Genomic DNA, 25,155 nt, shown 5'->3' with positions numbered 1-25,155 from the left:
ACATAAGCCATCGTTAACTGAGCAGGATCTAAAAGAACTAACCCCAGAAGGAATGTTGTGAATTCTAGGACTCCTTCCTCCTTTGCTAACTCCAAAACAATTACTGTGGCCATCGTAAAAGAGAAGCGACTGGACAAAATGAACCTGCACTTTGACCCGTTATAACAAATAAATGGATTCTTGGAAAGATAGCTAAAAGATAGATGTTACTCTTCTCATTTCAGATGCTTTTGCCTGTTACAAAAGGAAGGTGGACATCAGTGGTTTTTACACTCATTTAAATCTTAAAAACAACTTCATTTGGGAATGAACATCCGAGCGCTCTCAGAGCCAGAGCTAACCCTCCCAGGGAAGGCAGGTAATGCCCAAGCTTGCCTGACACTAAACGCTGTGAAAGGTGACGGTTGAACCAGAAGGGTGGAGTTTACCACTAATCTTAACTCTAATGAACCCTTTAATGCAGTTCTAACAATGCTAAAATCTCTGTCTTGGCCTTTCTTGATACTTGAATTATACTGCAATACTTGCAGAAAACACACTTGCAAATGCTGCAAGCGCAGAGAAGAATGGACGAAAAGTCAATTCAAAATCCCTGTATTAGCTGCCTGAAAAAAATAAAGAATACTTTATTCTCTCTTTAATGCTTTTTATCTTTGTCATGAAAAAAAAAGCAAGAATTTCCATACTTGTGTGTTTTACAAAATTAAGTGATAGAAGTAAAAAGATCACTCCATAGAAATGCTGTACAATTATTATGCAAGAGAAATTAAGAAAAAAATCAAATGCAATTCTGCAAACTACTACTTATCTATGAACTTGGTCCTACAAAGACTTAGGTGTGAGTAACCTGTCCTTAACTAATAGTGTATTTGACGTCAACTGGAGCATTTATGTAAGTCACTTGTTTGCATAAGCAACTGCAGGACTATGCTCGACTTATTTCTATATAGTCTTTACTAACTCCAGCAATTAAGTCAGCAATATCAGGCTGTACATTAAGCCATTTTCCTTAGCATAAAGTGGTTTGCACCTTGACAAAGAAAATTAACTCACTGGTGTTCTAAGACGGCTCTAGAGGGGAAAGGTCCATTTTCACTGCTACAAGAGGCAGCAGAAATCCTAAGGTCAGAATTTAACTGAGTTCTCCTGTCCTGACTTGCCATGGATGGTGTGAGAATGAGGAGGGACAGCACAAGACCTGCTGTCCTGCAGTAATCAGAGATACACAACTCTGGGCTGCAGTAATGAGAACCAGAAATAAAGAAACAAATCTACATCCAGATCAAAAAATAATAACAAGTGACACCTAAAAGGCAGCAGTTGTTTAAAGAGATTTTTCTGAAAGAAGGAATAATGTGTTGTACCATGGGCTATATCCACAGTACGTTAACTGTCTGAAGATGCTCTTGTCCTATGACAAGTGCTGCCAGCCTGATCGCTTAGCTGGAGCAATACAGCAGATGAAAACTTCTCTGGGTGGACTGACTTTGGTCTTTCCAAATACACAATTTCTTCATAATCGGTGCCAATCAATCTCAATTAATAACTTATAGACTGCTCACAAATTGTTATCTGTGTAATACTAAAAGCTTCTCTGGGCCTGAGTGGACAAAAAGTTCAGAGGAGAAAAATGAACAGTGTAAGAACAGTTCCCCAAACATTCATACAACCAACAGCCTGTTCCTACCAACATGCTTGGACAGCAAATAAAGGACCCAGACCAGCAAAGCACTTAAGCGCATGCTTTAACTTTAAGCATGTGCCTAAGTGCTTTGCTGGAAAAAAGCCCAAAGAGAAGAATGAATATGGTTAACCGAAAAGCCCTTCAGAACTGGACTGACTGCTTTGTTTTTCCATTAACTCTAGTTGCTAGTAAACACAAGCTTGGTCTGAGCATCCTGCCCAGTATATTTAACCCATATCACAAAAATAGTGATCTGGTACAAGCAATCTCTTTATTCAGGGAAGTTCCATGAATTGGAAAGCAAGAGAACTGCAAGACATATTTGGGATTCTGGCTACTTGTAAGGCACGAGTAGAAGAAGCACCCTCATGTCTCTTTGACAGGCAAACCCACATGAAGGCCCCGACCATTAAACACTCTTTTGGTAGTTGAACACACAAGCCCACATTGTCCTGGCTCTTCCACCTCTTACATCAAGCCTCACAAAACATACTGTGGAGACTTCACCAAGAGGGCACAAAACACTGCCACAGGTCAGACAGTTCATCTTCCCCTCTCTGTCTTGTGAAGGAAAAAAAATCCAAGCTCGGAGAAGACAATGTCCGACTCTGAGCCTTGGGAATGTGACAGTCTTTTTTATTACCTCCACCTTGGTCCAATAATAACATTTTTATATGCATCAAGTTTACCCCGAAACCAAAATGAAAACAAAATTTCCTAGAATATCTTAAGCAAAATGCATGTTAAAAAAAAGTCTGGAATCCAAAAATGGAAAGATGATTAAGGAGGCAGGTGAAGTTGGAATGAAACAATAATAAAAAGCCCTAAGAACACATCATATATTCATAGTTCTTGAATCATTAAGGTTTTGCATGACAGCTCTCACAAGCACCGGTATGGCAAACTCACCGACTTTTAAGCAGGAGTGAAAGTGGTTAAGCCCTAAGACAAATAATTTGAAAATCTCAGCACAAGTCTGATCTCAGAGAGTTTAAAGGAATGCAGACTGCCCAAAAACACAGCAGCTGTTTGTTTTTTCTGCCACCTTTCCAAGGTTCATGTCTGGAGTGAGGATAAACAGTTCTGAAAAAAAGTTATGTGGAGTTCAGACTTTAAGAAAATAAAGTATCAGACTAGTATTTCTTGCAGAAAGATTAAAAAACCCCAAACCTTAAATTATTCAGCCCTGGGAGTTTTCAGGTAGAGCTCTCAGGAGCAGAGAGGTACATGGCTTGAGGCTTCAATATATTAAAATGCTTTCTCAAAACTAGCCTGCATTTTCAAAAGCTGGGCCTGATGTGGTTTTCTTGAGCAATATTCCTCCAAGCAGTGTTTCAAATTTAATAAGGTAAGACTGTATGCCCTATTTTATGCACACATGTGTGCATACACACACAAATAGAAACCCTTTTCAGATAAATCAACAAGTAAACAAAATAGCGGATAAAGCCTTAGAGTTCAGCCTAATTTCCATCAGCAGAGAGATCACAGTCACAAGCCAACTTGTGCTACACCATTTTGGACATCACTCGTTTTACTCTCCCCTCTTTCTTTCTCTCCCTATTGTTCTCTTTGTGCTAAAGCAAATGAGCACCTGCTACAATTAATGTGTCTCTTGATAGGCAATTAGAAATCTCTTGACTCTTAACACTTTCAGTAGGTATAACTTCCATTTGATCCACATTTTTTAAAGAGACATAACCTGAAAAACAAACAGTTAAGAGGAAATTCACTTAGATAGGTTACCAGTGGAGCTAACAGCTACCTGGTGGAAATAAAGATTATCTGTGTTATTACAGGCAGGTCAGAAACAGCAGGAAATTTCAGGCACCACGCTGGGATTCAACATCTGTTTATGAACTGTCCTTATATACAAAATAGAGAGTTGTTACAGGATAAAGTATACAAAATCAGGAAGCCTGAAACAAACTGGAATCCCTCCAGAGAGCTGTCCTGTTACACTCATACCTGGTGGTACTGGGGCATCAGCACGAGGAATGGTGAACACTAAAGAACTCCTAGTTGTCTTTGAGATACACATTCAAATTATATATATCACGGACAAGCAGTATCCAGACACATGAAAGATCCCGTTCATGAAGTGCAAATATGAAGAAGAGTTGTCATTGTGACTTGCTCGTCCACATCCCCTATTTTCCCACCTTTCCAGGGAGATGAAAGCACTATACAGAATTAACCTCACATACAGAAGCTGTGTTCAAGGAATTAAGGACAACGTCACACCTACTTTTTCAATTAAGACAGGAAGCACACTGAATTTGCTTCTTGAAATTAAAATTATATCATAATATTACTTCTTCTCAAAAGAGCCCTTGTTAGATGCAACAACAAATCAGCATCAAAAGCTCCTAAGTACAGCTTCATGGAGGGAATCTTAGAAGATGAAAACTATAGGAAAATAGTTTCTTTCCTGGGTATTTCGTGGCATGTTCTCCCCCTCTCATTATGCTTAACTAAATAGAAAAACAGCTCACTGTGAAGACACAGCCTCATCCCTCAGAAGAAAGAACTCACCTTGGCAAATGAGGTTGGAAGGAGAAAAGAGTATCTTTCAAAGTTTTAAGTTTGAAAACTGTAAGTTTCAAACTACAGTGAATGGAAGTTGGAGTTTTTTCTTTCATCCTAACAACGTGTACTACATACGCATAAATGCAAGTGGGTTTTGAATACAACAGGCCTATCTCTCTTCGCACATCCTCAGTTCTGCAGTATGAAGGGCTTTCCTACTGTCTTTCCCCCTTTGACAAAAACTCCTTGTGCATGGGTATGAGAGGCAATTGCAGGGCCACCTTCCACAAAGTCCCTTGCGCTCCAGCAGACAGTGGCACACGGTGCCTGGGAAGGCCGGCGGCAGAGCCACAGCTCCAGGGCTCTGAGCTGGCTGAGCCTGGCGGGTGACACAGGGACAGGCGCTCTGAGGAATGCCAGTTGTTTCCAAATCACTTCTCAAGAGAGGACAAGGATACATCTATACTGCAAAACACCAGCAAGCTCATAACTCAGGCTAACAAATCTGAGATGGAGCACTTGAACTAAAATGAAGTGGACAAACAGAGGCTTTAACTAAGATTAGCAGCTCCAGGGGCAGTTTAAAGCTGAGTGTGAGCAATCTGAACCAAATATATATAAAACCCAAATATTATCTGGAGTCAACTAAGAGTAAAATATAGAACTTCCACTTCATTTTAAAATAAACTAACAGCCATGGTGGAATCTGAAATTTCAACTATCCTATCCACAGGAGAAATCATTTTCCTATGCACGCAGGGTCTGACAACCAATCAGCGTGACATCTCTGCTGTATCACACTGCAATCCTTACTGCTTCATCTGTTTCTCTCAAGTCAGACAGTCAGAAGCCTACCATCAAAATCTAATTAAAGAAAGTAGTAAGAAAACAAACAACCTTTCTTGGAATGTCTTTGATTCTGTAAGTACACGTACATTTCATCCACTGAAGACTGAATTACAACCTTTCATCTAATGAGCAGCCTAATGGAATTGGGCTGGAATAAAGAATGGAGGAAGGAAAAAACAAATCCTAGGTGATTTTGTATAACACATTATGTATTTATATAATATTGGGCTCACTCTCTGGCAACATCAATTTGCAAGCTACAGTAAAAGTGTTCACTATCTTAATGTAAGTAGAAGACATAGACAAGCACACCAAATCAATAACCAGATCTTACTTATAGTTGAAGCAGCAGATGCTCTACCACAACGCAGAAATGACAGAACACGTATGCAGAAGTGTCTGCTTTCTTTAGACACATTCTTGAAAGCACCATATCATTTATTTAAGATTATTTTTATAGGCAGATGACAGGTCAGGCATAAAAGTACACTATTTTAAAGGTTACGGAGTTGGCAAAATTGGTATCACCGCCATGGACAAAGAACCTTTTTCTTTTGAAGTCTTTGTGGTCAGGTTATTTACATTTCACAGTTAAAAGGCTCCTCTCTGGATAATATGAATACTAAAACAAATAAGAGAAAAAGTCCTATGTAAGCTAATGCTACTTTAAAGAGGTAATGTAAATCAACCCTGACACCATCAGTGTCATCCTCAGGCATGATGAGAATTTCCAGTGAAAAGTTACTAACATTAAACAGATTCAGAGAGTCAGCCAACAAAAATAAAGCAAACGTGTAAGCAAACTGCCTTCCAGGCCAAGACTGTTGTTACAGCTATGTATTACAGTGAAAAGCAGAGGAGGAACACTCTGGTGGTGAAAAGCGTTTGTTTGGGAAGTCTGGAGGAAGAATTGGTCCAGAACAAATAATTTCGAGTGTGATCTGTGAAAATGCCTATGGAACAGGACACCTAATTCTCACTGAATGTTAGACAGAAAGCTGGATGCCCAGCTAAACACTTAAAAGAACATTACCCTTCAAATTATATGGCTCTCTTTCCATCTATAAAATAATAATGCCACTTTCCATTTTAAAGCTGAATTTAAGACTCTTTCATATGCAAGATATTACAGAAGAGTAAAGGTGCTGGTTTTTTAAAAACAAAAAAATTAAAAAAAGAAGAGCCCCTTATGGAATAAAAAATTTGACTTTAATACTTTTGAGCACTATATTTATACATACAATGCACAGACTTCATGCTACATAGCCTTCTTTTCCTCTGCTGGATAAGAACATGGAATGTTATTGTTTTCAGGGGGTGGTTTTTAAGAATTTACTGTGAATATATGCATTCTATATGTGCCCACTGAAGCACTGCTGGGCCTGTAAGTGACCCAGGAGTTCATAAACATGCCTATTTTCTTATCATGTTCAAATTTATGCAAGAAAGCAATTGTTCCACAGCTCTTGCTGAACAGAGACCTGATCTCACAAGGGACGAGGGCTTTGCATGGGGCTTTCCATGGTGTTTCACATAAGGAAGAGTTCAAAGAAGATGACAAGATTGTTTATATGATGCCTTGTACCAAGAGGGTCAGATCCCTGATGGCACTCACAGAAGTTAATGCAAAAGAGACATACAGTCCTTGAACAGCCAGCCTACATCTGAAGAGAACTGAAATCATTGTCAAAAAAAAGAGATTAAGATAACTGAAAGACAACAAGTTTCTCTGTGGTTTCTCTCTTGTCGTTTCTCAGAATTTAAGGCCGTAACACCGCAACCTCCTTCAATAGTCCCCCACTCCAGTTCAGTGAAGCACAGTTATCCAGTCCCACCATTAGTTAACTCGTCAGCAAGCCAGATCTCAAAGACTCCAAACCCAGCTCCTTACAAACTTTATTAAGGGGAGGTTATGGTCTGACCCTCAGAGAACCTGATAATTACAGTGTTCATATATATATATTGCTTCTGCACAGGATCAACAATGAAAGGGTTGTTTAAACACAGCTCCTTTGCTTCGATGGAAAACTGTGTACCACTCACCAGCTCAACTAAATGTTAATGACTATTATGGAAAAATAAAAGACAGGGACATTTTCTGATGCACACTGTATATTTATTTAAGAGGCTTCTTATGATGTAGGACGTGGCATTTTGAGACTGAAGACCTTTAACAGCAACTAATATATGAACCCTGATTTGTTTTATTATTATTTTTTTAAAGCACCGGAGAATGTCTTAACCATCTCACAGACACACACACACACATTCTCACATATACACACACTCTCAAACTACCACACTAGGCAAGATCAGAGCTTAACAGCCAACAAAACACACATTCAATCCCTGAGATCATTTTCCTGAAATAGAAAACTACATATGTTTCTCAAATTTCACATCAAGCCACTGCACAGCCCGAACTGCAGGGGAGAACAGAGCCAAGCCCGCCTTTGGGCTTAGGGGAGTAAGAACCTGAAAACAAGATGACTCTTTTCATATCACCACATTTCTCGTCCACAATCTAAACTTACAAACACCCCCGTTTAACAGCATTTCTAGCAGGGGTTGCTTATCAAGCAGCCTTTGCTTTGTCAAATTAAGACACATCGCCTTGGATTAGTGAGACTCCCTGAGTTCAAAATGACTTCATGGTTGGCTCAGAGTTCACTGTCTCTGTGGCAAGTTGCCAGTAATACATCTACTACTGCGCCTGCCCCCAATCCTTTTCTATACTGACCTAGCTGACTTTTTTTTTTTTTTTTAAGCAGCAAATGAACACAATAGAAAACTAAGGGCTAGATACTGTCATGGCTGATTAACAATCCTAACATCTTAAAAGAAATAACCAATGTAGTAAATATTTGAAGATCTGAATGCAAGTCTCCGAAATGCAATGTCTCAATGTACGTCAAAGCTGTTGAAAAGGGACAATGCAGTTTTTCTTCACTGTGCAGATACACTTCGACACTATGAAGGGCTCCTGTTCTGGTGGAAAACACATTAAGCTTCTTTTGCTAATATTTTGTAAAGGGCATTTGTACAATAACAATAGCTAAAGCTTCCTGTTTGCCTGTGTGCTTCCTGGCTAACATTAACGAGACCTGCTAACCATTTTCTTATTTAGCACACAGAACTCTTTCAGTTTACTCTGTAGACTCAAGGACACGTCGTTTTTACATTAAAAAAAAAATCCTAACAGTAATAGCCCACATTGCACCTGCCCTTCACAGTCCTGATAACTTTTACAGCTATACGTTTCGTATTTTCCTACACTGCATCAGTCTGTGTGTCACCACTGGTCTCCAAAGAACATGTTTTGAATTTATTAAAAGCCTGATAGAAGTGGAATTCTCTCATTTGGCAAAGATATCATCACAGGGACACTTGCTTTTGGCTCCATGACAAGAAATTCATGGTACTTTATTTGTCCAATCTACAAAAACACCATTCCTCCCCTCCCAACCAGCCCTTCAAGATAATTCTCCCTTCTCCAGAGACTTCTCCAAGCAAGTCTGCAAGTCTGAAGTCTTGGGTTCCACTTCATAAACAGGACACAAAACCAGAGTGCAATTCAGGATACTGTCACCACCACACGGGCTGCAGTGCTAATCAGGAAAGCTTTCTGAAATATTTCCTAGCCCCTTTCTTTACAGAGAGAGGTCTAATTTTTAGCTCGGGCATCTTTTGAAGTAGGCACAAAACATAAACAAGAAGCAGCCAAACGCGAGAATTGCCGCCAAAGGATATACATTAGTCATGGCAGGGCTAGGAAGGAAGGGAAGGGCAGATGGCCCCAAAAACTGGTGTCTGTGCTGCTCCAGTCACAACATCTCATTAACCAGGATTGCCCAATCCTTTAAAAAGACACAGGCACCCTTCAGATAATAATTTAACTCACACCAGTTTGCTTTTTCAACAGCGCCTCTAAACATAAGCTCCTCTTCCAAACTCTATTTTCAAAGTTTCCAGCCTATCTGGATAAACTATTTGGTGAGAACTCCACTAACCACAGTGATGAAATACCTCACAGTGGTAAAAGCAAGCAACCTCATGATCGTGTATGCATGTACCAGTTTAACAGACAAAGAACTAGAATCAAATCCTCAAAGGAATTCAGCTGCCCAAACACCTCTGAAGATGTACATTGAATTCACTTCTCCAAATCATACAAGGGACATAACTGAGCAGAGACTTGAATCCAGATTCTCAGATTCAAAAGCACCTTCTTAGCTTTAATGTTTTAGTACAAACTTCCATTACTGAAATTCAGCAAAGGACCAGATTCGATTTATATCAGTGTACTCTTCATCAAGCCCGCTAACATCAGAGGAGTTCTCTGGATTTAAATCGGTGCAACACAGCCACCACTAGCCCTAATGATAAGCATCTGGGAACAGCTTACAAACAAACTTTAAGGACTTAATCACTGCTTAACATAAAGAGTCAGCTATTTAAATGTGGACAAGCCAAGGAACTAGCCTCTTTCTCATAAATGATAGAAAAAAAAAGGTCAAGGTATTTTCCTGTTGAAAATACACTGTATATTAAAAGGATATCACATTCTCACGCAGATATAGCCTGATATTAGTTATGTAGTTCGCAGAAATGCATTTGATGACTACAAGCATTTGCCTTTCACTTTGCAGTCTGTTCTTATCATAACAATGTGAATTTCAATCCTATAAAACTGATTTTTCCCTGGAGAAACTCATCATCCTGAGATCTGTTGGAAAGAGAACATTTACAAAAGTTCCCCCAGAAGTATATGAAACATCTCTGTTACACCATTTTCCCTGTCATGATGGCTAGCAGTTGAAGACTGACAGGAAAAGTATTTCCACAGGAAGTCTCTACTAAATAACACATTAGTTTCCCCCAACTATTAACATATGAAGAGTGTAAGAAAAAGAAAAAAAAAACACCACACAGCACAATTATTTAGCACAAATATTCAGCTCGTTCCAACTTTTTTTGGTAATTTTTGGGAGGCGGCTTATAGTGTGATGTTGGGCACTCTCTGCCTCAGTAATGTCAGCCTGACGTTCTTCCCTGTGTTTCCAAATCCTTCTCCATGGGTTCAATATCTCTTTCATTACAGCTCACCTTAAACCATGTAAATCCAATAGAGACTAGGTAATTTCGCAGTGAGTTACTTATGATGGGAAGTGGCCCTGAAGAATAATGCTGGTTCTAAATACACACAACCTTTAATAAATTTGTGTGTGAATTCTACCCAATTTAACAGCTCAGCCATATTATTTGCAATGTAATTCTTGACTTCAGAAATACAATAAAATCGCAGATGTGCATCTCTGTGAAGAATTCTCCATCCATAATAAAGTAACCTGTAACTAAACCAGACAGGCGTTTAGATTTTGTTAAGACAGCTTTACCCAAAACATCATATAAAGGAAAAGTTATCAGAGGTTATAGATGGCAGGTGGAAGAGTGCAGTGAGTCACACTCACCATAACTAGAAGTGCTGAGCCTCTGAAAAGCCTTGCTAATGTGTCTGTGAAAAAAAACAGCTTTCTCTTCCTCTCCACAACAGTATTTCTGAAATAAGACAACTGGGTATTCAAGTGGCAAAAACAATGTTTATTGTTGTAATCTTGGGGAGCAGGAGCAAGGGAAGTTCCAAAGTTTTAAATTTTTTAACTAAAGAGCTGTCAGTAACTTTTTTTAGTGCAGAATAGTCAGCCATCTGGATCACTGAGAACAATTCAATGGTCTTTCATCAACCCAAAGGAGAAATAACAAAAAATATCTGGTTTTAATATGGAGTATTACAGGCAACAATCTTCCAAGGACAACGGGAATCAGTGATTTGGAAGTTATCCTTTACAACTGACGAGTAAAAATCCCCATCGCCAAAACAAATTGAATAAAATAAATCTTTCTTTTATCAGAGTCAAGTTATGTATGATTCACAATGACTTGTCTTGCCCTGTGAATAGGCCCCTTTGTGCTCAAACGGAGAAAAGGTGGTAAGAATCTTATACTTGATAAATTCGCACTTCCCTGGTATTATAAGCATATGCAGGACAAATCACTTTATTTCACCAAACTACAAGGAAATTACCAAGAAACAGGTGTGCACAGGGGAGAGCACAGGAAGGGTAAAAAAAAGGTTTGATTCCAATAAAACCTTTCTTGTCCTTATTTTCCTGTCTTTCTTCCTCCTTTGTTACCATGTAAGACATTCCACTAGAGCAAAAAAAATGGGCTTAATTTTGGGGAGCACATTAAGGCAGCAAAGGAAGGTGTACAAGGAACTATTTTATCCAAAACAGAAGATTCTCAACCAAAGGGTGGGGGAAGACTTTGTCCAGAAAGTCTTTTCCGAACATTCCTTTCTCCCTTAGAACATTAATCAATACAATCAAAATGGTTTTAAAAAATCAAAATGTCATTTCTAAGAAAATAAACTTGCCAGTAAAAATTCAGGGAGGTCAACTTCTGAGTATAATCTCCTGTAGCTTTTTGCTTTTTTTTTTGAGAGAGAGAGAGATTGATTCTCTGCCCCACCTCCAGAAAGTTACAGATAAGAAGCCAAAACCAGGCAGGACCAAGGAGCCGTCATTACCACTGAACCCTCCCTTTTCAGACCTACTTCCAGAGCAAAACCTGAGCTTTGCTGAGTTTAGACAGTCCTGAAGTCCACTGCAAGCCAGGACAGCCTGACAGCAGCTGACAGCACCCCTACACTAAGTCCACGGCACTACTCTTACCCCAACCTTCTCTTCTATCCCCACACTCACAAGTAACACTGCCCCCTAAATTAGGCATCCATGAGGGACAGTAGACAGGAGCTCTGTTAATATACTCCAAGCTCATCTATACTCCCTCCTGACTTCCTTTTAAACCTCTTGCCATACATTTGGGCTGCATAAAAAGGTTGTAGACTGTACTTCTGTACAGGTTAGATGAGCACTAGAGAATACAATGATTAGTTTGTAATATCCGTTTGGTCTTCCACTGTTATTAGTAACATTTATTGCAACAGAAGTTCCCAGGAAGAACTGGGGTCCTACGGTGCTGGGCACTAACATCACACCCAAGAAAATACCTGCCCTTCCCCAAACACCTCACAGAAATTATAACCACGGATGGGTACATGCGAAAAGCAGACGGACAAATATTACACTGCAAGAGCAAGTACCGGGCATGGCATAACTCCAGCAAGAGTTTTGTGAAAGCCTCAGCAGATGGGAATTTTCAGGAACAAGTGAAAGGAAGATGATAAAAAGCTTTACTGTACTAAGCACACTGTTATCTTCGTTTCCATCCAGATCCCCCACTATTACAGCACCAGTTGTTAGCAGCAATCCATTAATTCTGCAACTTGTATAGCTGCATAGCTAGTGTAACTCCTATACTACAATACAATCATTCATATCCCAACAGCTAAAGAATTAGTTATAATAGCAGTTACATTTTTAAGTCTGCAGGAAGGCATTGTTGTTCTTTTGCATCTGCTCTCACAAGCTACACTAGGTTGGAGGTTAAGAGAGGCGGAGAGAGGGATTTCTTTTATATGGTACGGCTGCCACTATTAAAAACAAGACAGGCAGAACATGTTAATGATCCGGGAAGATCTGGGAAGAGTAGGAACTCTGTTCATCAATGCTGGAGATCCCTCTGCTCAAGCAAGATGAGAATTCTCTTTCAAATATATCACCATTCTCTCCAAAGTTGCTTCTCTTCCTTTAAAAATAAATTCCAAATAATATTTGACTCCAGGCTCACCTGGACCATATTCTATTTTAGCCTCTTCAGCCATTAGCACAAGGTGACCATTAGTACACGTGAACATTTCATGATTTGCTCACACATTTTATCCCATCTATTAATCATCATCTACCCATAAAGCCAAATTAAAACCGTGTTTGGAACGGAGATCTGACCAGGGCCCCTAGCTGAGCAAGAAGAGTAGAACAAAGACACTCCTACCATACATAAGAGCAGATAAGAATGTTCCCCCATCCTATTAAACAGAACTGTGAGTAGACCAATTGCAAGAATCTGTAACCCAATAAAGTGACATTTAGACATAACTATTTTCTGGGTCATCATGTCCCCCAACTACCTGAAAAAGGTTCTCTTCAGGACAGGTTGTTACTTTTCTCACACATGACTGCGCCTAAATTTGAGGAGCACTTGATCTGTCGCAATCTTATACAGTTTATGCGACCACAGCAGTCACCTTTCTCCATCTGGTCTCCTGACCAAAGGGTGCTAGTTCTAAATGAAGATTTTAAAGGAGTTTTGTTAAAACTGCTCAGCAAGTATTCTAGGACGCTTAGGGAGCAATACAGCTGCTGTATTTTACAGTGAAGTTACCATTTTAAACAAGATTTTACCAGATGCCTCCCACATGGCAAAGAAGTATTTTCTTCCAATTCTCAAAAAAGTCAAAACATTTATCAACAAAAACAGATTTTAAAGAATTATTAGAAGCATATTTCATGGTAACTATAACAATCATATTTATGTTTCAAAATGGAGTACTAGACTAATTAACCGACAGTTGTATCAAAATACTGGATCTGTGAATTACCGTGCTCACAGGAACAACTGTGTTCAGGAATGCACGATGGAAGCAGGAGATAGGTTCAAGATGTTTTGGAGCAAGCTGAATTACAGACAGATGTATATAACAGCATGTCCAGTCAAAATGAATTGAATTGGAAACACACATAAGAAAATAGATGAAGACAACAAAATCATGCCATTATAACTAACATACCTTGCAGTGACACCTGTGGCTTTCCAAGATAAGAAATCCGGAAGATCAAAGAAGTAGCCTGCCTTGTCCCAGCACGATTCATGCAAGTTCTAACAAAAAAATTTTTAGAAATGCAGACATTAGAGGCCGGGCATGATCATGTCCTTATTTTAATGCAATTAAGAAACCTGCCATTTATGTAAAAATGGCAGTTTTTCCAGACCAAATATTCTGATCATCCAGTCTGCTCTCCTCACTTCACAGCGATTTACAGCCTGAAGAACTGAGCCTTTCCACCACCACGGGCTGATCACAAGAAAAGAGTTTCCCATAAAGAGTTCATGGAGGCACGTGTTCCAGTTGACTAACACGGGCTCCCTCAGTCCCCCATCAGTTGCTCAATATCGGAACAGTCTCAAAGTCAATAGACAACCTTCTCAAAAAAATATTTGCTTGAAGAATGCCCTACTTTATAATATAAACCATTTTAAATTTAACATTTTTGAATTATAAGTACAGGAAGAAAACAAACAGTTCTGTGAGCACAAGAACAGAGCTTTCAATCTATTTCAAAATGACTGAAATATGACCAAAGCATGTAAGAACCTGTAAGATTTCACTGAAGCTTTTTTCCACAGCTGGGACATTCAGGGGCTCTCAACAGCCTGGATTAACCAGTAACCATCAGCTTTAAATCCACATGACAACCCTACAGTTGCAATCACAGCACACACATGAATTCACATGAACAATTAACAGAGGTTTACCTTTGCAAACTCTGCCCGTCTGCAAAATTTCCTTGAAATGCATAACAATACAAAAAGCAGTACGAATGCCCAAGTTTCTATCTGAAAAGAGATTCTACCTTATTTCTTCAGCTGAGGGAAAAACTGAAGAATTGGATAACTCTCCAGTAATACCTGTAAGATCCAGATAGCCATGTGACATTTCCAAACTCCTAAAAAAAAAAAAAAAAAAAAAACACTCTTCTACCAAGAGAGAGCATTTACAGAGAGTTTCCAATACTATACTCTGCAGAGAGTTAGTGGTCCAGAAAGTAAGAGTTTGGTCATATCACCTGGGCCAGGCTCTGTTCTTTGTTTCTATGTCCAAAATGGAACATTATGAATTCCAGAAACTAAGGTGCAAGTGGCTAAGTACAAGAAAAGCACGATTTTGTTAGTTTTGGATCATGTAAAAAATGTCTTCATTTAGTTCTTCAAAAGCTTCTAAAATTCACTGGGTTTCTATTGGGTTCAAAAAAAGAAATGCTCCAATTAAAACTTTTTAACAATAAAAAGCACAACCTTTGGGTGTCTGTTCCTAATCACTTGGGTTTAGCTTACCTCCTAGACATATGTGTCTGCTATTCACATCAAATTTAACTTTATCTGTGAATGCAAAGGTGTTACATAGTTAATACAAAGGTCATTCAGCCTGATTATTTTGATAATATAAGCCACTTTGTACTGTTAACATACCTGACAGTCTGCAAAAAGCAACAGTAGTTTGGCTGTTAATCAGAAAACAAATTGGATTAACTGTCCTTTTCAAACAAATCTGTTTCAAAGGTACTTCTTGGATCCTTATTCTATTACTTCAAGAATTCCCACAAGCCACATGTTAGTGACACTAAAATGTTGTTTCATGAACATCCAAATGATTCATTCTTTGCCATCTTGTTGCTTTGTCATCACTAATTAGTACAGAGGAAAAAAAAAAAAAATCATAGCATGCCCAGATGCTTTTTCCAAGCAAATTTAAAAGTCTCCATGTTTTCGACACTCACTGAAGTTAATTCTAATTTATTTTCACTCACAGTCAGGAAATCTCTGACCACATTAAAAGGATTGTGGAAAAGATCCGGGAACGTTCCCAATGCTGTATTCACATCCTGCGACTCACCCTCCAAACTCACTTGTAAAGAAACTAATTCAATCTTTCTATTTTTCCAGGGGTACTTATGGAGACCCCTTTCTTCATCTCTTTCTCTGATTGTGGTTTTTTGGTTGGTTTCGGTTTTCAATTTGTTTGGTTTTTGTTTGTGTTTGGTTTGTTTTGTTTTTTTTTTTTTAACAGCTATACCTCAAAAAAATAATTTTGTAAGATCCTTACAGATAATCCCAAATACTCAAATATCTTAAACTCAAAGAGTTTAAGAATTATGAAGCAGAATGTCTTCCTAGATGAGAAGGTTTAGGAGCGTGAGGGATGGGAGAACTGACACAGCGCACATGAAAGGCCTCCATCGCCCATTTTTCCCTTGATAAGTCAGAAGATTATCATGAAGCCATACTGCACTATTTTGTATTGTGTCATGTGTATTTGGTCACTTCTTAATTGGACTGAAAATACACACACAGCCAGAATTTCACGTGAGCTCCAGCATCCCATACAATTTTTTTGAAACACCTACAGACATGTTCTCCTTGGGAAAGCTAGAAGAGCTTTCACATCCATATTTTACTGGTTTGCTGAGGTAGGCTGTTTCTGTACAGGACACCTTTGATTTCTACTCTTTACTGAGTATATAATTTTCTTGTAAGATGAAGTGATCTTCAGACATCTAATGTTTGTGAAAACATTTTTTTCCACCAGAAGTATAATGTGTATATAAACACTGAAGATGTCCTGTCTTTCGTTATTGCTAATACAGATTAAATATGAATAAAATTATCTTAAATGCCATTATATACAGCCTTTGTATCAGATCGCTGTTGGCCAGAGGGTTAACTAAAGACAGACTAGAAGCAAGACATCTGATTTAGCACAGGGTATCAGTCTGAATTTCATGGCTACTTATCAGCCAAAACCCACAAATGCAAAAATCATCCCAAACTGGTATGTTAGAAACCTAGATTAAAACCAGGAGGGACAGATGGAAGCAGAAAAATGTTTTAACATTTAGTGTAAAAAATAAAGCTGGTGTGAGCATTCAAGTTCCACATCAAGACAAAATCTTAGTCATCTGAAAATCCAAAAAGAGACTTATCCACTGAAGAACTGTCTGCTTTTCCCAGTTCAATCCCAAATTTGAATCTCAGTCACCCAGGCAATCTGTAATAGTAGCCTACATAACATATCAGCCTCTCCTCTCCTAAATTACAGGAAACAAATACACATCATGTGAAAGGAAGAAAGATAACAACTGAAGACCTAATGCACACACTCATAGGGATGTAAGAAACTGATGTCCCATGCATCACTTCAATTCAGACAAAGCAAGGACTTTGAACTTGGATCTCCCACACTTTCGATCATCTGCCAAGCCATGTGATAGAGCTGTTCTGAGGTACCCAAGACACGCTCTGAGCAGAAATCCTATTCTTGCCAAAGCCAAGGCTGCAAACTGATCAATTCTGCACCTACCAGTTGCACTCGAGTCAATCAGTAAAAAATTAACTGAATTATCAGATTCATCTTCAGGTTGGAATTGGGGTGGGGCGAAGAGGCTTGGAAAGTAACCTCTTAGGGTAAGCCTACAGCTGAAGGTGGAGAAGACTCTTTGCTGCAACACACTGTCTGTACCACCCAGACACTGTCTTAGGACACATGCAGGTATTTTCAAACCCCTGAGGCACCCTGAGCTATAGCACCACAAGAAATGAGTTGCCTTTTTTTTTTAAATCATATACTAATTTTGTTTTACATTACAGATCTAACACTGGACTCTCTCTACCACCACATGGTCCTCACAGGCAGAGAAATACAATGTTCCTCCTCAGTGGCCCACAGATGTGCAGTTTAACAAGAGTGCCTACGCTATGCAGTAGTTGCATTCAGCTGATCATTTACTGCAAACAGCTGTCCCTGACATGCAAACTCCACTTGCAGTGATGGCTTTGTCATCTCAACACCTACCTGCAATCACAAACATCAAGATCACCCAATCAATTTCATGTAAACTAACCACAAGGCGCTAGGGGGTAAAATGATTTGGCAGTGATCAAAGTAAACTGAATATAAGTCAATACAATTCAAACAAAAGATCTCAAAGGACCTTCATAGATAAGTTTCTATGACCTTCATAGATTAGTTTCTTAATTCAAAATCAAAATGGGATAGAGATGAAGCGATGGAAGAACAGATTATGCTCTGAAGCCTCTAGTCTCTGGTTAAATCTCTATTCTATGTACAGACGGGATGTAAGGAGATGAAGATAAAACCTCAAGCGAAAACATTATATGGAAAAGAAAGTTAAAAATAAGCGGATGAGAGTAACTTGTGACTTGGAAGAAAAACTGCAACATCCCTCTGCAAATAAATACAAGTCAAGTGTAACAGGAAAGCCACAAGAGATAAGGGCCAGCATCTACTTCTCATATAATGACGTCAGCTCATTCCTCACAGTCAGTGAGGTCATTTTCTACTTCAATCCTAATAACAAAATGATGATGGGAATAAAAAAGCAGAGTTAGGTCACCTTAGCCCTCCCCCACTTCTCCTCTCTCTTCATCAGTTCCAAACAATTCAGAGTAAATTTGCAAAGTCATATTCTTTAGTAATACTTTTGATTCCCTAAATGAAAATTCTTCAAGTAACAGAAATTCAGTTCCTTTCTTCAAGTGACAGCCTAATCACTCGACACTTAGCAATACTGTCAAATAGACCTATGCCTTTAATACCTGTGTTGTAGTTTATTCTTCTATAAAATACGAATAACAAAGAATCTGAAGAGACTCAAGTAATTTATTATTTGTAGACCACTTGAAGATACTCCACTGAACAACACTGTATGTGCAAACTGGTGTTTCAGCTTTCATTTGGAGAACCTGACATTCAAAGTTATTGCAAAATTTGCCTTCCCTGGCAAAAAGTGAGAACATCTGCATTACATGAGGCTGAATTTCAGCTGTCAGAGGCTAACAACCTTTGTTGCTAGCCCTAAAAGGCATGTAATACATAGGTGCATTGCTGTGAATGGCACTGAAAATAAACTGTCACTCTTCATACAATTCCTTTCATCCTCCTACTTCGCAACAAGTACAGAAGCAGAGAGCAAAGATTCGATCGCATACCTCTCCAAAGCTAAAAAGTTTAACACTACATACCCACATCTCAACTGATTACAACCGACTCCATAATAAATGTTATTTTCCTTCTCATGAGTTAGCTGAGGTGTTACTGTGGCTGTTGCTAAGGTGCCTGAGTTAAGCAGGGTGAGCTTAAGCGGTTTAACATGATGTCTTTGCTACTCCACTCAGGATGCAGAACTATCGCGTGAGCAGCTCAGAAAACAGATACTGAGGTAAAAAAACCCCTCTCTTAAGGATAATAATCTCTTTAGCTGGTACGTCAGGGGCTGAAACGAGACATATGAACAAGCCCTGTTCTGTAATGCCCTTCTGCCAGGTAATCTCTGCTGCTGGCTGGCATGTAGGGTAAGGTGAATTCTATTTCCTACCCATTTGCTCATGGAGGGAACAAGGCCTGCAATACTTGCTCTCCTCTTTATCCTACAGCAGTTATGCCAGAGGGCTTTGAGGTCACAGCACAGACTTACACTTCTGGGTGACCACATTTGGAGATCCCATAATCTGGCCTTTGCTGATCAGTCAGGTACTGATATTCCAGACCTTGCAATGTTTTAAACACAGTGGATTCACTTAAGGTTTTTAAGGCCTACTTTTTATTATTTATAAAGTGACTGACAGATGATACTCACAGGTCAAGAAGGAAAGAACTAGTACATGGATATTCATACTTCAGTATAGCATCTACAAACTACGTTAATTATTGTCTATTATCATTAATCTGCCAGTACCTACTTCTACCAGTTAATTCCTTTGACTTTCCTCAGTCTGCACCTTGTTACTAGATCATGTTTCATGTTTTTAAGGACGGGAGACTCTGGCTGTTTGGAACTGGCAGCAAGTCATTTACATTTGGGCTTTGCTAAAATGACAGCAATCATCGAGACCAAATGTAAAAGCCAGGTTGGAGGAGGTTATAAAAAATTCAAGTGGCAGGCATTTCTCCTTCTATCTGACAGTTATTATTATTATAAGGCCATATGTCACTCTCTAAGACACAAAATTTAAACACAAGAGACAGGTAGAGTTCCACATCATGAAGAGAGCACCTTTCTTCTACAGATGGTTTACTTTCTACAGATGGACAGAACTAAATTGAAGCTCTCACCGAACAGTTTCTCTATCAGCAGCCAAAGACATCACACATCCCCTCACTGTTGGATGCAATGTCTCAAAGTCAGTACCTCTGGCCAGGATACCCAACGCTGAGGAGGTGCTATTTTCAAATTGCTATCAATCCACCCCAGAAGTAGCACCTACACCCCTACTTGGAACAAGAAATGCACCTCTGTATTTAAATCCTCGGATACTTTGAGGACTCATTCATTACCTGCAACTACCTAAGCTTAAAATTAGATAAAAAATGTATATGAAATGTTTCAGTCGGTGAACACTAAATTGCAATATAATCAAAGATATTTCTAAATAATTGAGAGGGAAAAAAAAAAGAACCTCAAAACATTTTCATCACAACTTAAGGCTGGCTTTACTTTACACGCCTTTCAACACCAAGGCGAAGACTTGTTTAAGAAATTTCATTCTCAGAAATTAACAAAGGGCTTTAATCATTACCAAAAATGCACCACAGTGCTAGATGTATGTCCTAGAGTTAATTTTCTTCCTAGCAGCTGGTATGGTGCTGTGTTTTGGATTTAGAATAAAAATAATGTTGAAACACACTGATGTTTTAGTTGGTGCTGAGCAGTCAAGGACTTTTCAGCTTCTCATCCTGGCCTGCCAACGAGAAGGCAAGGAGTGCACAAGAACCTGGGAGGGGATCCAGCCAGGACAGCTGACCCCAACTGCCCAAAGAGATACTCCATAGCATATGACATCATGGTCAGTATATAAACCAGAGGAAAGCTGGCCAGGGGTGACCACTGCTCAGGAATGGGCTGGGCATCAGTCAATGGGCAGTGAGCAATTGCACTGTGCATCACCTGTTTTGTATATTGTTATTATTATTCTCTCTTCCTTTGCTATCCTATTAAACTGTCTTTATCTCAACCCATGATTTTTTCGATTATCTCCCCCATCCCACTGAGGAGGGCAGTGAGCAAGCAGCTGTAAGGTTCTTGGTTGCCAGTCGGGGTCAAACCACAACAATGTACTTACTTCCTTTATCCACAGCAATTTAGGTGGCTGCATTTCCACAGACATCACTCCCCCTACGTAGCTCAAGACCCTGTGTTGCGTTGCATTGATGCGCTCAACTTGACTGACTGCACGATGGTCCATCCACATAATAACATTCCTGTAGTTTTGCCCTTGGGGAAAAAAAAAAAGCCTGGTTTAACCCCACCTCAGTACTCTAAGTTAGACTTTAACCCGCTTCACACTTTTACTTCTACATAGGAAACTCAAGTTCTATTTGCTTTAATAATCCACGGTGCATACGTAAAGATAAATTTCTAGCCCTCTGAGCCAACTTTGAGACATGCCGAGCACTGAGAATGCCAACTGAAACAAATCAGGCTTGTAAGCACCCAAGAACTTTGAAACACTATGCTCTTCTAGACCATATTTCATTCAAAGAACCCAAAATTCTTGACAAAGTATTTCATTAAAAATATAAAGAAGCATTTTGGTGACTAAGAATTAAAAATGTGACAAAATCTGAGCAATTATGTTATAAATTGAAAATAACTCAGCTAGTCACCTAGCTAGATACAGGGATTCTCTTTCTTCTTCTGTTGTTACAAGACAACTACTCTACTTCCTTTTAGAAATACAGTTTCAGAGGGGTAATTTGCTGAAATGCTTTTATTTTCGATGTAAAAGGAATAAGCCTTTGGCAAGTCTGCACAACACATGAGAAGAAGTAGTAAAGAACATTTTATGAAATTAACCTACAGAGGACCTGCTAGACAGGTGGAACAGCAATCCAGATGACACTTCAGATTCCTCTCTTGCTAAGTACACCGCACACTCAACTTCATGCCACAGCAACTCATGCATCATCTTGAAAACATATTCCAAGACAAGGCAGAAGTATGAGGCACACCACTATTTCTAACATGGATTGAAAGGCAACTTAGAACTGCTGAGACTGCCTGAAACCACACCAATGCATGCCCATACCAGTGTGACAGTATTTAGTGCATTCTTGTCTTTTTATTTAACACCACTGCATAAACTCAAACTTCTTGGGGATATTGGAGAATAAAAAAAATGAGAACTGAATTTGACTCAACAGACCAAAATAGCCCCAGACATCATTAGGCATTCAACAGATCGTAAGAGACTCTCAAACTGAAAAATAAATAATCTCATCTAAATTTAGTGAAGGACATTTTGGGGGCAAAGCTGGTCTTATGAGAAGGATAGGAGGAGATGACAAACACATCTGAGAACAGAAAGGGAACATCAACAGAATTGTGATTATGGTTCTGTAAGTACTGATTTAGTACACACCTAATCTTAAATAGGATTCACTGGGGAAAAAAAAAAAAAGTGCATCACAGACTTTTCTTCAGTCTTCTGAATCATGTACTTAAAAACTAATAAAAAGAAGTTTTTTATAAAAAGGTCTCAAACTTTTTCTGAAGTTTAGCATTGTCCTAGACAAAGACAGGACACCAGTGTAAGAAAATACACAAGCTGAACCTCTTGCCTGCAGCTCCAGGACAGAGTAAGCAGTTAAACCATACTAACACTACATTTTTAGGATTCCTTCAGCTAATGTGGATGGGTATTTATACACACTATGAAAGTCACGATTAGGAAAATCTGAAGGAGGAGAAAACATGCACAAAAAAAAATGAGCCTATGTTTCTCTAAGTAGGAGTCTCTCCGAGCCAGGGTGAATGACTTTGATCTTAGGATGCCAAACATTTAGCCAAAAGGTAAGTAATTTAATTTTGCGGCAGAACTAAAATAGTAAAATCAGAAAAAAACCCCCATTCTTGTAAAAAAGATTTTCTATGATCTCCCTCCCCAAGACTCAACCCCATAACTTGACATTTAGATGAAATTGTACGTTCACTCACATCGGTGACAAAACATGTACAGTAACGCCAATTTTTGTGCTGGAGTCCTACCTTCACAGTTGACCGCCAAAGGTTGGAACTGTTTATCCACAACAACAAGGGAACACGTAGCATCAAAACCAACCCCTCGAATCCAGCTGGCATCTACTCCACAGACAACTTTCTGCAAGTATACAAAACACACATGAATATAAAAATATATCCATATATATGCAGGTACCATGTGAACTAATGAGTACAGAGAAGGAGTTACAAGTTAGAAATGCAAGTTCAAACTCCCAAATTTTTGAGATTCAGTATTCTTTAACACCTCTAATTAAAAATATGCCAAATTACCAAAACCTCTTTGTTTTTCAAAGCTGAATTCAAAGGTCCATGAAAAGTTCTTTAATAGCTTTTTAACCTTACTAGCCACAGTCCCAGATGAAAGCAGGAAGCACAAAAACATCAGAAAATAAAGGCAGTAGAAAACTAGTAATGTTAATTTTCTCTCTTTTCTGAAAACTCATAGTTGAGCTGCATGTGAAACATGGACATAGGATTAGGGCCAAGTGTGTCCATGTCACTTCACTCGGTTTCCACCTGTGGAAGCTTGACCTTCTAGAATTGCTTTGGTAATATTGTGCCACAGCTTTTTGTCTTGCAATAGTGAACAGTCCCAAGGTCAAAGCCCATAGCAGTGATAATAACTCTGCAATGCAAATCTTTTCAAAAACTCTGCTACCAAGAGTTTGGATAGGACACTTCTTAGAAGATATTAAAATAACGACAACAACAAAAATCACCACCCAAAAGGCCTGAAGTTCATGGCTTCCAGCAGCACTGGAAAAAAAACCCACAACACCCACATGTATTAAAAATCAAGTGAGGCTCCAAGACACCTAAAATGTAACGCAGTAATAAATTGCCACTTCTCAGCTACAATAAAATATCATTGTTTTAATTAGTACTATAACGAAAGACTTTCACTAGACTTTAGCTAAAGTGCCAGTCTCCTACTGGCTCTGTAAACCTATAGTTTCAAAGACCATATTTTATTGCTTACATATAGAAATTGTATTTACAGAGGTCCAGAGCAAGAACAAAGAAATTCACAAAGAGAAAAATCAAATCAGCAGAATAAAAGACTTGCTCTGCTTTAACATCAAGCTGGTTTTCCTTATCACTCCTGTCACTCCCTTATTTTTCTTCCTCCCCCTTCACCTCATCTCCTTCATCTCAGGGCATTTCTGCAGAGCCAAGCTCATTAATGTTTGAAAAGGCTGATCAATAACAAGAGAATGGGTGAACTGTCCATCTGCAAATTACCAAGCATACCATGAATATTTAAAAAGCCAACCTTAGAACATGGAGCAGGTTGGGGCTTTATTAAGGATGAAATGGCCCAAATGTGCATTGGCAAGCAAGGTCACTAATTTACTTTTACCACCAGCATGTACAGGCAGATCCTTGGATCAGAGGGTACAATTTTCCCTTATAGTAAGGTCTATTACAATCTGGTTTTATTCCTGATACTATCCACAAATGTATACAATTTATCTTGGTCTTAGAATAATGGATCCCCTTATAATGAGGATCACAGGTCACAGACACTATTAGGCACCATCCACAAACTAGTTCACAATTTCTCTACAATTTCTCCAGTGCAGCCATATCCTAAAGGCACCTTTAATGCACAAGGATGGTTACAGGTTAAACATTAATATAGAATGCACAGAATTGGATGTTAAAGACCAGTGACTGGAAGGCCTTAAACTCTCAAATCTTCAACAACAACCTAAACACGTATCTTACTTTCCTTTGCATACCTTTGTGACTGAGCAACAAGCAGCCCATATGTCTGCAGAGGATTGCTCGTAGTGGTCTGGTTGGGGCTCCCAAATTTGGATTGGCTGATCTGCATGTGCCACTACAGTCCCAAACTCATCCACCAAAGCTGCGCGAACACTTGCTGACCCAACATCAATTCCAACATAGTATTTTACTGGAGCCTTCTCACTGTGCATTTTTAATAAAATCTGTTTGGGGAAATACAAAAAAAGGGGTTAAAAACAGATAAAATGCCTGATGATAGAAAGCTGTGCTGAACAGGACAGGAGAAATGCTGTGCAGGCACTTTGCTTGATAACTCTTCTTTGCAGCAAGTCTTCACTTGGTATTTTTTAATTAATTAGAGTTTCCAAGTCTTGCAATAGTTGTACTTTCTTTCTTCAAATGTTTGTATATAAGTTGCATGGCACAGAAGCTCCTGAAAAGCAGATTTTAAATTGGTATGTAAGATCATGCATGCACTCATGCAATCGGGGAACTGAGCTGTGGTCATACAGTAGCGTGCCTACA

The 25,155-nt window shown here is 39.0% G+C and overlaps 1 protein-coding gene across 4 annotated transcripts in view; it reads right to left on the bottom strand.

Annotated features, from left to right (window-relative positions):
* The window catches only part of FGGY (FGGY carbohydrate kinase domain containing), a 308,149-nt gene that overhangs the window by 96,989 nt on the left and 186,005 nt on the right, over positions 1-25,155 (bottom strand). For all 4 annotated transcript variants that reach the window (XM_065657199.1, XM_065657198.1, XM_065657200.1 and 1 more), the window contains 4 exons: positions 24,624-24,833; positions 22,867-22,978; positions 20,942-21,093; positions 13,815-13,903 (listed from right to left, as the gene is read on the bottom strand). In XM_065657199.1, coding sequence (XP_065513271.1) covers positions 13,815-13,903; positions 20,942-21,093; positions 22,867-22,978; positions 24,624-24,821 — 551 coding nt within the window. In that variant the 5' untranslated portion in view covers positions 24,822-24,833. The remainder of the gene's footprint in view (positions 1-13,814; positions 13,904-20,941; positions 21,094-22,866; positions 22,979-24,623; positions 24,834-25,155) is intronic.

This window comes from Caloenas nicobarica, chromosome Z (genome assembly GCF_036013445.1).
Source record: "Caloenas nicobarica isolate bCalNic1 chromosome Z, bCalNic1.hap1, whole genome shotgun sequence".
In the NCBI taxonomy this organism is placed as follows: Eukaryota; Metazoa; Chordata; class Aves; order Columbiformes; family Columbidae; genus Caloenas; species Caloenas nicobarica.
Note: the sequence above shows the minus strand (reverse complement) of the source record. Positions and strands in the feature narration are given on the sequence as shown.